General features: G+C 40.3%; 1 protein-coding gene across 1 annotated transcript in view; it reads left to right on the forward strand.

Annotated features, from left to right (window-relative positions):
- Positions 1 to 6,753: 6,753 nt before the first annotated feature.
- Positions 6,754 to 14,911, forward strand: part of gask1a (golgi associated kinase 1A) — a 29,878-nt gene continuing 21,720 nt past the window's right edge. Inside the window, exon 1 of the mRNA XM_016232753.1 lies at positions 6,754 to 6,920. Coding sequence (XP_016088239.1) covers positions 6,918 to 6,920 — 3 coding nt within the window. The 5' untranslated portion in view covers positions 6,754 to 6,917. The remainder of the gene's footprint in view (positions 6,921 to 14,911) is intronic.

The raw sequence follows: 14,911 nt of genomic DNA on the forward strand, positions 1-14,911 counted from the left end.
TGGTATTAAAAATTGAGGGAAATCAAGAAAAAAAAAAAAATCAAATAGCTCAAAAGAATGTTTTCCAGTGCTCTTTGCAGGACATGCCACTAAAGCACATTGTGTGTATTAAGATCAGAGTTCTGATGTATGTATTTATACTCGGCAGGAAAGTCTTTGTCAATAATGCAAGAGTTGTACAACAAGAGTGCTTAATGTTTTTCAGCATTGAGAATTCTTCGAATCATTCATCCCAGCTCCAGCCCTCCTCAGCAGACCCCGTTAAACTCTCTGACTCAGCAGACCCAAAGATCATTGCGTTCTGCCTGTGAGGGTTTGGTTGCAGTTACCAAGCATTGCATTTCAATTATTTGCAGAGAAGGCAATGAAAAATGCATGTGGACTTTATCTGCTGATCATTGAACCACTGAGATAAATCTAATGTTTTATAAGGTAAAATTATTTAAAGTTATCTTTGATATGGATCAATCATGCATTCAGGACTTAGTGAACACTCTTTGGTAGAACATCTAAAGATGGTAGAACAAGTAAAGATCATGTTCCATGAAGATATTTAGCAAATTTCCTACAGTAAATATATTAAAACGTCATTTTTGATTAGTAATATGCATTGCTAAGAACTTCATTCGGACAACTTTAAAGGCGATTTTCTCAATATTTAGATTTTTTTGCACCCTCAGATTCCAGATTTTCAAATAGGCACTACGTAAAAGTGCGAGGAGCTAGGGACAGTCCAAAGGCAAGGACCATGTATTGATATGCCACTCCCTCGAAGGCGAATCTCAAGAATTGTCTGTGGTGGGGGGCTATCTGGATGTGAAAGTAGGCGTCTTTCAGATCCAGCGAAAAGTACGAGTCCCCTGGGCACACTTGCGAGAGGATCTGTTTCAATGTAATCATCCTGAACAGCCGTTTCATGAAGGCTTGGTTCAGGTGCCTAAGATCGAGGATGGGCCTTAGATTTCCATCCTTTTTGGGGACAAGGAAATAGCGGCCTTGGAAGCCTGACTCGCTTTGAGCAGGGGGAACCGTTTCTACGGCTCCTATCGCCAGCAAATTCATCACCTCGGGGCACAGGACGTGTGCGTCTTTGCTCTAAACCGAGGTGGGAACCACGCCGCTGAATCGCGGGGGTCTTCGAACGAACAGCATTCTCTTTTTATCCACCTAAAAATATCAAACCACTCATTAGAACAGGAGTATAGTGTAAACAGAAGTGTAAACACTCAGGTAGATCAAAAGTGCTGAGCGCATTCTCTCAGATCCGCTCGTGGCGGACGAGGGGAGGGGCGGGGACATGAGCTCTCGTAGTGAGAGCGATCTGTCTCAGCGAGCGAAGCCTCAGCGTGGCCCAGGCGAGAGGTTCATTCAAATACGAAGCTGTCAGCGATATTGAATCATTGGTGGTAGCGTTCTGCTCTGATCGTCATAGAAGGATTGCACCGTTCGACAACGGGAGACGCCGATCCTCACGTGTAAACACACTGGCGGATCAAAGAGCTGCATGGAGAGTGATGCACGTGGGGGCTTTTGCCGGCGTTAAATCACTCATGCCTGATCGCTCATCCCCGCGAGTTCGCCCTTTCTTCCTCTGAGTAACTGGGAGGAGAGAAACACAAGAGCGGGGGAGGCAGGGCACAGCGACGCACGCACAAATGCGAAGCTGCCGGCGTTCTGCTTTGATCTGTCTAGGAGGATTAAACCGCTCGGTGTAATGAGGGGCACTGATCCTCACGTGTAACACACACTGGCAGATCAAGCACGCATGATGTGTGCCAGCATGAAATTTCTCAAGCCTGATCACTCAACCCGCAAGCTCGCCGTTGCTTCCTCCGAGGTAACTGGGAGGAGAGAAACATGAGAGCAGGGAGGCGGGGTCGTCTTCGGTGAACGAACAGGGACAGACTGCTTTCATGGTAAAAGCAGCCCGTCTCTGTGAGCTCAGTCATAGCGACACACCCGTAAATTCGAAGCTGTCAGTGACAGCATTCTGCTTCGATCAGCCTAAGAAGATAGTGCCGCTCGATGTAACGAGGGGCGCTGATCTTCATGTGTAAGCGACATCCGTGTAATCGACACGCAGCGGGGAGAGTGAGCACGCATGCTCTGTGTCGGTGTGAGATTGCTCAGACCCGGTTTCTTAGCTCCCAGACTTCGCTGTTTCTCTATCCGAGGCTCGCTGAGAGAGGAGAAATGGGAGAGCGGGGCTGCCTCATTGAAGGCGGTCCAGGAGCGGAAAAGAGCGAGACTTATGCTCTGAGTGAGCATTCTGTCTCAGTGAGCGCACAGCTCACTGCCCTTCTGCGGCGGATCAAAGTGCAGCGGGGAGAGCGAGCACGCAGGTACAGTGCCGGCATGCGATCGCTCAGACCTGGTTGCTTAGTTCCTTGACTCCGCTGTTCCTTTCTCCGAGGATCGCTGAAAGAGCATAAACGGAGAGTGGAGCTGCCTTCAATGAAGGCCGTCCGCGAGTGGAGAAGAGCAGGACTCATTCTCTCAGCGAGAGCATTCCGTTTCAGTGAAGTGCAGTCTCTGCATAGGGGCTGCCCAGACAGGCGATGCACTCACTGCTCTTCTGCATCATGCAAGATTCTGTGTACGAGCCACACTCGCAGTGCGACATTTGCAACAACGTCGCTAGAAATTTTGGTCTTTTAGAACTTACCTCTTAGAAAGAAGCTCTTTTTGGTTCGCCGGATGGCGGCAGGGGATCAGCTTGGTCCACTGCTGCTGCGACGCTGAAGGTGGCAGTGAAGCGGCGAATCGGCCGAGCAGAGGGTCGCTGGTTCAGCTTGATTCGCTGCGAAGGTGATTCTACGGCGAGAGGCTTCGAGTCTCATAGGTCAGCGAAGAACTTAGTTGTCGCTGAAGGAGAAGAAATCTGAGGATCCTATGGCGAAGTACACACTTATATAGCCAGATGTCCCACCCAAATTGTGTCGCCATAGGCTTGTGCAGCTCCGCTTTCCCCAAAGCATCTTAGCAGACACAGTACAAGTGAAGTATCGATAGGGAACTCAGTACTGCTTTTAACCAGATATATATCAAAAGAGGAAAATATGTAATTTATATTATCAAGCTGCATTCAAAGCATTTTCATATGCCGACACACATCCAGTTGTTTTCTTTCTTTTTAGTTCTGACACATTAATACAGCTTCATGAACAAAGGAGAAGAGTAAACGTTTGTAGCATCAGATTATGCAATAGAAGCCTATTAAATGAATATTCCATGTTCAATACAAGTTAAGCTCTATCAACAGCATTTTAGTATAATGTTGATTACCACAAAAAATTAATTTAAAAAATCTGGTTTACAGTAAAGCATTTACAATGGAAGTGCATGGGCAGTTCCAAATTCTTATAGCCACAAAGTGAAATAATTGTTTACTAACCATTTCTGTGCAATATGAAATGTATAGATTACATACATATATACATATACAGTGGTGGCCAAAATTATTAGAACACCTGACAGATCTGAAAATATTTACCTTTTTTTTGGCCTTCAAAATATGATTTCATTTCATAATGTTCATGAAACATGCAGATGGTTGCTCTGAGCACAACAAAAATCAAATGAAGTGAGTCGCACTCTTTTTATCCTTTTGCAGCAATTACAACAGCACATCTCTCTGGCATAGTGTCTATATATATTTATAATAATATAATATATTTCCTGAGAACTTCAACACTAATGTTATCCCATGCCTTCTGGAACTGGGGCCAAAGGCTTTCTTTTGAATGTACAATAGATCTGTCCAGTTTATTTTCCAACTTGCCCCAAATTTGATGGGGTTGAGATCTGGACTTTGAGGGGGCCAGTCCATCATTTTCAATGGTCCAGCAGATTCCTTCCGTCGCAGGTCGTTTAGAAAATAGTTCGTTTTATGCAGGTATTTTAATGGCCAATTCAACAAAAACAACTGAAACCTCTTAAATATGCCGTGTTCTAATAATTTTGTATGTTTTGCACTGTATACATATTACAACATTGCAAACATTGCACATAAGTCACTAAAACTAAATTTAGTAAATTTACAAATAATTACAAAGAAATGGCAAGTCACACAAAAAAGATTATTTACAGTGTGTAATAAACCAAGAATAATCCTTCAAATGTCTTTTCACAGTAAATGCATTTCTTAGCACCTGATTTTTGAGGAACACACATCAAATCTAGTAGCCTATGTGCTGTATCAGTGCATGAATGTCAAATATCTACCAGTGATATTCTCTCCCCCTCCAGCAAAGCAGTTCTGTCTATCAGAACTCTGGTGTGAACTGGACCTCTCCATACTGTATGTCTCTTTGTGTTTCACAGGTAAATAAGACCAGTATAGCCTGGTCCCTAGGCTACATGCTTGCACTTTCCAACATGATCCCAGCCGAAGGGAAAATCATCAAGCTACCCATAAACAACGTCCTCTTCACTGGGCTCCTCCTGCTGTTCTCTGCTTTGACAATTATCACCCTCACGTACCTCGTCATTGCGCTGGTGCGCTTTTGTTATTGAGGTTTTTATACTGAGTTCTCGTCTGTAGGTCAAGTGTCCCACTTAGGGAGGTTTTGTAAACCAGGAGATATGCTGATGTGTCAATGCAGATGTACCTGCTAAAGAAAGATTTTAATTTTAGATCCTGAAGGTCTTGAAGGTCCAGCGGTGCTAAGGTTAAAAAGAAGACACCTGATGTGAACACCAAATGTGTTCAAAACCTGTATTCAATGTCATTCTATCCAAAAAAGGCAGTGTACAGGTCTTTCTAGTCCAGGAATGCAGTAGCAAAGTCTTGTACTGTGGATTTGAAAGAAAACACTGAAGACAAAGAAAATAATTTAGCATATTTACAGTAAAAATATCTTCTAGGTCATGACAATGTTTTGATTGTGTATTGTATCTAATGTTTGTCTCATTCAACTGCATCATCCCTTATGTATCGTACATGTGTATTTCTGCATGTGCTCTTCAGCACACGTTGTCTTTGGATGAAATATGTCATAGTACTAATAAATGTTATGATTGTTAATGGCAGTGCAGTGAGGACTGGTGATTATGTATTTCAACTGATGATCTAGGCATTTGGCATTTAATGCTATTAAAGTAAGTAAAATTAACTCTAAGGACACTTTTTATATAGACAAGTCAAGCCATCTTTATTTATATAGTGCTTTATACAACACAGATTGTGTCATAGCAGCTTTACAGTGTTAAACAGGAAAATAATGTTTCAACAATGCAATCAAAATTCAATTATGCTGTAAAGCAGCTCTATACATAGAACAATAGAAAACAGTCAATTTTCCAGTTAAAGTCAGTTCAGCATTGATTCATTAATGTCATCGTCCAGCTCAGTTCAGTTCTCTTCCAACAGTGTTTGTACAAAGGGAAAAGTCAACAGTGGAAAGGCACCCAAACTCCATTGGTGACAGAAATGGAGTGGGGGGGCTTAGGAGAAACCAGGCTCAGCCAAACAAACATATAATAAATATATTCTATATAGATCTGAAAAATCTATTCATTTTAAACATAAAAATCTAAATTCCTTTATTGGAGACTAGGAATGATTGTAATATGTTTTCTTTGGAGTAAGACAAAGGATGGCAAGTCAAAGAAACATTTTAAACAAATGTATATAGAGCATACCTATGTACATGCATTTGATTTTATTAGATGTAATTCAGCCACAATATTATTGAAAATGTAAAACAAGTATACAAGTATCCATAAAGGTTTTCAAATCCGAAGTGTTTTATTGTTTATTGAAATATTACAGAATTATTTAAAATTCAGTAAATGTGAGGCTATTTTGCAAATAAATAAATACAGTTGTTCACATATTCTGCATCTTCCTTCTTTGCCGATTTGGAGGTGTTGTTGGCTTTGATCTTTGTTTCTTGTTGTTGTTTTTTTCATTGAGGCTCCACTTGGTTTTCTTATTTTTCTTCTTCCAAACAAGATTCATTTGTGATATTATAAAGAGAGACTATATTGCTCAACATACTCGCCTGGTTCCCAATCATCTCCTATTTCTGTAACTCACCATTCTCCCAGAAGAGGACAGTATAGTCCTAAAATACATTCTCAAGGTGCATTAAATCATTTCTAGATGTACTCTTTATGGATAGTGAAACAAAATGTGAAAAAAAAAATTTGAATAATACAACTGGTATAACTCATTTTCTTTGTAAAATTTAAGTGAAACAGTGTTACAAAGCCCTACATGCCTTCCTCTGTTTCACCAAAGTAACGTATTGTTAGTACTCTGAAATGATCATTTATTTATATGGGATCTTCAAACAATGCTTTTTTTTAGATGACAGTGGAAGACATTTCACATTTCAAGTTCCCACAGAAATGTTTTCACAACATTAACTGTAGCTGTAACTTCTTTGATGGAAATTAGTTACCACCGTAAATGTAATTGTCTTCTGACTGAGGATATTGTTTACACAAAAATCAAATGAAGATCACATATAACATTTGTGCATCAGCAATACGCCGTAAACTCTAGAAGCGCCCAGCCCAGGACAATAAATCTCCTCAGTATGTTTTTTTTTTAAAGTCTCTTCTCATGTTACACAGCACATTCCTCTCCAAACCTCCACTCTGCTTTCCCTTCTCAAGTCCACCGTCCTCCTGCAACGTGTTGCTAGAGATCAGAGCTTTGTTCTGAGACTTTGGAAACGTTGCAATGGAAACTCAAGAATAAACCTAGGGAAAGTCACTAAACAATGTGACTTTGGATGCATCTCATGCATACACCGGTCCAGTTAAGATGAGAGTAACTTTAAGAAGGTTTACATGCAGGAATAATACTGTGTTTGCATGGATGAGGAGCGCAGGAATGAAGGTGATGTGGCGCTGATGCTGTGATTGAACAGCCGGAACACATTAGACTTCTATCAGTGGTGTTTATAATGGTAAGTGTCCAATTGAGAACTTTTCATTATTGTACTAGCTCAGAATGATTTATCTGTAATTACTTTTGCACATGGACTGCTTTCCTAGAGTTTATATATTGCACAGGTCATGTTTAGTGGTGAATTATTAAATACTGAATGAATATTGCTTGAGACAATTCACAAAACTTGATGAAAGTATTGCTATTAAAATTGATCTGAATTCAGTAAAAAAAAAAAAATCAAATAGCTCAAAAGAATGTTTTCCAGTGCTCTTTGCAGGACATGCCACTAAAGCACATTGTGTGTATTAAGATCAGAGTTCTGATGTATGTATTTATACTCGGCAGGAAAGTCTTTGTCAATAATGCAAGAGTTGTACAACAAGAGTGCTTAATGTTTTTCAGCATTGAGAATTCTTCGAATCATTCATCCCAGCTCCAGCCCTCCTCAGCAGACCCCGTTAAACTCTCTGACTCAGCAGACCCAAAGATCATTGCGTTCTGCCTGTGAGGGTTTGGTTGCAGTTACCAAGCATTGCATTTCAATTATTTGCAGAGAAGGCAATGAAAAATGCATGTGGACTTTATCTGCTGATCATTGAACCACTGAGATAAATCTAATGTTTTATAAGGTAAAATTATTTAAAGTTATCTTTGATATGGATCAATCATGCATTCAGGACTTAGTGAACACTCTTTGGTAGAACATCTAAAGATGGTAGAACAAGTAAAGATCATGTTCCATGAAGATATTTAGCAAATTTCCTACAGTAAATATATTAAAACGTCATTTTTGATTAGTAATATGCATTGCTAAGAACTTCATTCGGACAACTTTAAAGGCGATTTTCTCAATATTTAGATTTTTTTGCACCCTCAGATTCCAGATTTTCAAATAGTTGTATCTCAGTCTAATCAAATTGTCCTATCCTAACAAACCATACATCAATGGAAAGCTTATTTATTCAGCTTTCAGATGATGCATAAATCTCAATTTTGAAAAATTGACACTTAAGTGTTACATTCATCCTGGCAACAAAACAATCACTACAACAATATTAGAAAACCGCTGCTACTATTACTGCATTACTACACTCTTAGAAAAAAATGTCCAAAAACTGTCCAAAAATATAGAAATTAGGGCAATGCCCTCAAAGGGACACCTTTGTACCTTCTTTACCCCTAAATGGTGCTTTTTTTACCATAAGAGTACATATTACTACTTTAAGGGAACATATTATTACTCTGAAGTACTAATATGCACCCTTTAGGGGTAAAGAATTTACAAAGGTGTCCCTTTGAGGGCACTGCCCCAGTGACAAGCTGTTATACCCCTAAAGGTAAAATCTTTGCACTTTTTATGACAGTGCAGCTGATAAGTGAGACGCAATATGGTACCAGATGCATTTGTATGAAAGGGCAAGTCAGCGGTGTGATATTAGAGACATAAGAGATGCTCTTGCCTCAGATACCTGGATGAGAGATCTGTTATTCAGCATTGTTATTGACAACGGTCATTATCGTGGCATAACAAACCTCGGAATGTCACAACTGACCAGTCAGAATCAAGCTTTCCAGACAGCGTAAAATTAAATATGTATACACGCATACGATACAAAATGTTCCATGCCTACTGGCACTGGCATCCAGATGTTGATGTCAAAACTGGTATTTAATCTGGAGTCCAGAGGTATTTTAATAAGATTACCAGGTGTTTTGAAACTAAAACCAAATAATCATACCTCACAGGGAGATTTGGTTATTGTCTGTATACCCTTTTGCACTAAACCTATGCCAGAAAGCTGTGTGTTTTTCACCGTACTAGCCAATTTCATTTTTTTAACAAAAGGAAGCCATGGGCACTTACAAGCTGGCAAGGGCAAAAGGTTTTTATTCTGGCAATCCTTCCAAATGGTTTGTTGGCATGGAGATGGTGTTTAATTGCAGGTTGCAGTAAGCTCCTGCAATTGTCCAACTGTGGTCCTTCCTGTGTGGACAATACACTATTTGTAGTGCATTGTCTGGTTTATAAATGCCTGCAACTCAGTTTCATTCATGTATGTTCTCTAATCTTGCCTATGTGTATATCTCTGATTTTTTTGCCAGTTTTTGAATGGGCAGATTTCTCTTATGTTTCAGATCAAAGAATATTCAACAATGATAAAGCCACTTTTATATTTTAATGCACGTCAGTGGTTCCAGTAATTTTGCAGGCCCTGTTTGTATGTATTTAATGTTGTTGTTGTGTTTATGTTGACTTATGATAGCTGCCATGACTTTTCTACAAGATTAGAAAAATAAAACTGTTTATGCCAGATTTGCCACAGATTTATGGATTCTGAAAACCCACAGGATATTGCCATCCCTAAAGCTGTCTCTTAAAGCTTGAACGCTAACGTGAAAATATACTACAACCAATACAATAAAACCAATACATTACTGTCATTTTACAGTAATGAAGTCTATTACATAGATGAAGAATTTGCAGGTGAGGATTAAACGTTTGGCGTTTTTTTAGAACTTATGCTGTAACATCTGTTAAATGTAACTCATTGCTGAACCTCTTGAATTCACTTGTAAGAAGGGAACTATGTTTGAAAATATCTGTGCCATCTGGTATAGGGAACCAGTTCGCCAGTTACTGCCTGACTGACTTAGTCACTCCTGAGAGAGCAGTATTTCCTACTGATAACTTTAAATATCGCTGTCCCAGATCCCCAAGAACGTATATTTCTTACATTTATTTAAAATCATTAGCTGTTCAAATTTCCTGCTGGAAAAGATGCAGTACTAATAAAAAAAATGCTAAGTGTATATAAGTACTACTCAGTGTTCTTTAAGTACCAGCATATACTACATATAAATAAAGGTGCTTCAAAAGGTTCTTCAAGCGATGCCATAGAAGAACCATTTTTGGTTCCACAAAGAACCATTCAGTCAAAGGTTCTTTAAAGAACCATCTCTTTCTTACCTTTTTGTAATCTGAAGAACCTTATTTTGCCACAAAGAACCTTTTGTGAAACAGAAAGGTTCTTCAGATGTTAAAGGTTCTTTATGGAACCATTTAGACAAAAAGGTTCTTCTATGGCATCGTGAAGCACCTTTATTTTTAAGAGTGTACTGCTGTGTGTGTGTGTGTGTGTGTGTACTTGTTTATGACCAAATGTCCCCACAAGGATAGTAAAACCTAAAATTTTTTACATTGTGGGGACCAGCCTGCGGTCCCCGAGGGAAGAAAATTATTAAAACTAGTAAATTATGTTTATCTGAAAGTGTAAAACAGGTAACCTAAAAAGTGTAACCTAACCCTACTGCAAACAGTAGTAGTTTTCTGTAAGGGGTAGGTTTAGGGTTACGGGCTAAAAAATATTGTTTGGTCAGTATAAAAACAATAGAAGTCTATGGAATGTCCCCACAATTCCCCGTCTGTGTGTGTGTGTGTTAATAAATTCATCATAAATTGAGATTTGACTCACACAACATTATCTAGAAGTCATTTCTGCAATGTAATTGGTCTGCCTGTTAATCAGAAGCAGCCAATGAGCAGTGAGCAGTGAATGAGCATGGCAGAGTGAGATAGCCGCAAAGGGAATTAGAATTGATTGTCTGAGGAAGTTGTGACATTGTAATAATGGCTTCTCAAACTGCCATGGAGCAAGAGCACCTGCACACTATTTTGTTGAGCTTTTGGAGCAAGTCAGTGTCAGGGAGAGACTAAATGTAAATAATCAAGGAATGTGATGATATTTGTGTTTAGCTATATCTGGAGGCATTGCAAGCAGGTAATCTATAGCCTGTGTATTTAATTCCATGTGTTCATCCAGCAAACAGATCTAAAATTATCAGAGGTAGATATACATGATTACATTTTTTAAAGACAAACTGGGTACTGATACTGTTTTTGTGATACTCAGACCCTATTTAAGGGGGCTTCAGCTCCCTGGTCAACAAGTCTAAGTCAACATTAATCTGGATAAATTTGAAAATGCATCCTTTTCTCTACGTTTTGGCCTTTCCATTGACACTGACACAGTGTTTCTGAAGACGTTCTCCCAAGAGGATAAATTAGAAAATGCTCGTTGTAGTGTGAACTGTGAAAATTGAGGTATTCAAAAACTATGAATAGTGTTTAGTCATGTGACACATATTGTACCCATAGATATGTACCAGCATTGTTGTGACTATTCACATTCATAGTCTTGTTAAAGTCTTGTTTTCATATTACATTTCTAAAAATATGACAGAAAATGTACTTGCAACTGCTGTCCTGTGGCAAAACATGACAATTGCTTATTTTACATACATACCATACATGGAATGGTGTTTTTGAGTGTGACCTGGACACACCAGTGAGCGGTGAAATATTTTGCTGAATATTCGCACCAAAATAATGGCATGAGAACATTGTTATATGTGGTCTCTCTGTATCACCTTACTGAGCTTTTATCACATTTTATGCATGCACAGTAACGTGATTGAGGCATTTTCAGAAATTTCAGTGTGGAAAAAATTAACTCAGTTGTCAGCACCCTTCTGTGATTATGAAATCTCCTTTCAAGGCAGCTGCAGCTGTTTGCAATTATTTCAATCAGAATCCTCACAGTTATTAAGGGAAAAAACATTAACCCTTTAAAACCTGACATGAAATAATAGTCAGAAAAAAACTTTGTTTTAAATGGTGTATTGAACCTATAATATGGTTTATTGAACCGGTAAAAAAAGTGCATATGTGTTTTTTGTAAGTATCATTTTCGATACATTAGGCTTTTTAGGCTCATGTAGTATGATAGAGGAGAATTTGGCGCTCATACTTCAGGAGGAAAAAAGTTTTATTCAGAGACCAAAACTAAGCAAAAATATACAATTTGCTGATATTTATATGGCCAAAAAGATGAAATTCTGATAGCTTGTAATGTAAATCAAGGATATCTAGATATCTAATATCTATATAACTGTATAGCAGCAGACTACTTACATAAAATGCATATAAATATCAGTTGTCACTGTCTTCTAATAATATATCTTAGAAAGGTTGTAGTTAAATGCTTATCTCCACGATCAAAACTAAATAATGCATATGCAAAAATTTTTATATATAATGCAATGCAATTACACAATTATATGTGTCCTATTATTATGTGACCTGTTGTCAGGATTATGGACTATTCTGTGTGTGTTTTTGCCCCTGTGACCCTGTTTCTTCCTCATGTTGATTGTGTTAATTTGATTCCACGTGTCTCGCTCCACCCCAATTATCCTGCCTTTAAAAGCCCTAGTCCTTTCAGTTCTTATTTGTCGGGGCTTCTTGTTTAATGTCCTCCTTTTTTCAGTTTTCCTGTGGATTATTAAAGACTGTGTTATTCAAGTACACCTCGTTTCCTTGTTCCCCGAGTGAATTGTGACAGAAGACCCGACCGATACAGTTACCTCCGTTTGTACCCTCCATTTTGTTTCTCTTTTTACTCAGTTTTTTGTTTCCGTTGTGTGCCCTATGGATCCCCTCCTTCGACCCGAATTCATCCTCCTCCTGCTGGAGCAGGGGGAAAATTCGCTCGAGGGTTATACCAGACTGTTTCTGGCTGTGGCCCATCTCACCACCTATCCGGACGACGCACTCTGCGCGTTCTATGACGCCAGCCTCAACACTGCTTGCAGAGCGCAGTCGTACGAAGATGGCCCTCAAACTGAATTCGCCACCTTTGTGGAGTGGACACAGGCGAGAAATGGATCTCCGTTCCCCGCCGGTTCCCAGGAATGAATCGCCAGTGCCACTCCCGAGCCCAGCCCACCATCTCCCTCGAGCGCCCTCCAGTGCCTGCTCCTAGAAAGCGCCCTCCTGTGGCCACTCCTCAAAAATACACGCCCTCCCACTCCCTTGACTCCGCCTCCAGCCTCCGAGGCCTGGACTCCGCCTCGGTCCGTTGACCCGTCGGCTCCACCATGGCTCCTAGCTCCCTCCTCTCCGTCGTGGCCCGGCAGTCCACAAGCTCTGCCAGGCTCCGTCTTCCCTCCGGCTCCGCCTTGGTCTAGCGTCGACCATCCTTTGCCTTGGGACTCCACTCCTCTGGCTTCGCCTCGTCCCTCCGGCTCCTTCAGGCTCCTTCATCCCTTGGCTCCACCTCAGTCCTCTGTCGCTCCGGCTCCACCGCGGCCTCCCGGATCCACATCTCCGCGTCGGTCGCCGGCGCCATCTGCTCCGCCTAGGACCTCCGGATCCTCCCCATCGCCCTGGCTCATCGGCTCTCCGTCTCCGCCTCGGGCTACTCCACCACCTGCTCCGCTGCCGTTGGTCGGCCCCGTGGAGTTGGCGGCCATTCCTCCTCCATGGCTCCTCTCTCTGTCGGCTCCACCGTGGGTCAACATCATGGCTGTGACCTGGGTCTTGCTGTGCTCCTCTTGCTCTATGTCCCTCCTGTCTCCTCCCTGGCTCCTCCCTCCTTCATCGTCCCCCTGGTCTCTATCTGCCAGCCTCCTCCCGGATATCCGTCCTCCTCTGGAACTTCCTCCCAAGTTCCCACCCACGCCTCCCTCTGTTGTTGCTACAGTGCAAGGACACACCTTCCGGGAGGGGGCATTATGTCTGGATTATGGACTATTCTGTGTGTGTTTTTGCCCCTATGACTCAGTTTCTTCCTCATGTTGATTGTGTTAATTTGATTTCAAGTGTGTCTCGTTCCTCCCCAATTATCCTGCCTTTAAAAGCCCTAGTCCTTTCAGTTCTTATTTGTTGGGTCTACTTGTTGAATGTCCTCCTTGTTCTCGGTTTTCCTGTGAATTATTAAAGACTGTGTTATTCAAGTACTCCTCGTTTCCTTGTTCCTTGCTCCCCGAGTGTGTGTGTACACACACCAATCATATGACAGAAAGAATGTAGTAGATGTATTTGGGAGTCCTTGAACCACTTTCTGCTTTCAATGAAACATCCAAGCAAAGTACAATAAATTAACAAAATTATGGCAATTTTTGTCATAGATGTTATTAATTAGCCTATCAAATATTTTCAGTCTGCTCTTATTTTGTTATGCTGATAATGTTTTATTTTGTTTATATAGCTTACTGAAGCTTGGGCCACAAGAGCCTGTTGCTTTTGTTGTTGTTGTTGGTTTATGCTATTTTTCTCTGTTGCTTTTGTGTGTGAATATAAATGACTGCAGCAGACTGTCAGTGACACATTTTCATCCTACACACACAGAGCTGCACATTATATATTTCAGGATGACACTAGTGTCAAAAGCATCTGCTCCATAATAAGAAAGACACTCCGCTGCTGATACTCTGAGGTAGGACAGACACGGCAGCAGATGGCTGATCTCTTTTTCTTCCTCTCTCTTTCTCTCTCAACCTTTCCCTCACCATACCTTCCTCCCCTCAAACCATTTGTCTTCTGCATGCAATGGTATCTCAGATCCTCCTGTATGGGTAGAGGGTAATGCTGACCTTTGCACAATGCATGAAATATCATACATCAAACAGAGTTTTCCCACAGCCGGTATACTATGGAAGATCCTGCTATGCTGAAATTACACTTTTTGTTTAGTCTTAGGGGGCTACAGAGTTTCTCAATGCAAGCATGATTTTTTTATTATTATTATTGTTTTTGTTTTGTTTTGCTATCTATCACAATAAGGAAGTTTCTTATAAATAGAGCAATTCAACAGGGAATACAAAATCAATGCAAAAGAATAGTTATTTTTTTGCCATTCACAGTAAGATGGAATGCAATGGCATCCTAAAATTGAGGTAACATCTTAAAATTGAATGAGATGCTGCAAAACCGGTAAGTCATATTGTAAGATTTCCATCTGATCTGAATATATTTGTATACTGTGTTTATATATTTGTATATTTATATTTATCTGAATATATTTGTATTTTTAAACATAAATATAATAGGTATGTACAATGACAATAATTTCAGTTACAATGTCTTAATATATGATATATTAAATGGGTCCTATTATGCTCTTTTACAAAGTCTTGGTTTTGTTTTGGGGGTGTACTAGAACAGGC

The sequence above is a fragment of the Sinocyclocheilus grahami genome, unplaced genomic scaffold (genome assembly GCF_001515645.1).
Source record: "Sinocyclocheilus grahami isolate Dianchi unplaced genomic scaffold, SAMN03320097.WGS_v1.1 scaffold418.1, whole genome shotgun sequence".
NCBI classification, from domain to species: domain Eukaryota; kingdom Metazoa; phylum Chordata; class Actinopteri; order Cypriniformes; family Cyprinidae; genus Sinocyclocheilus; species Sinocyclocheilus grahami.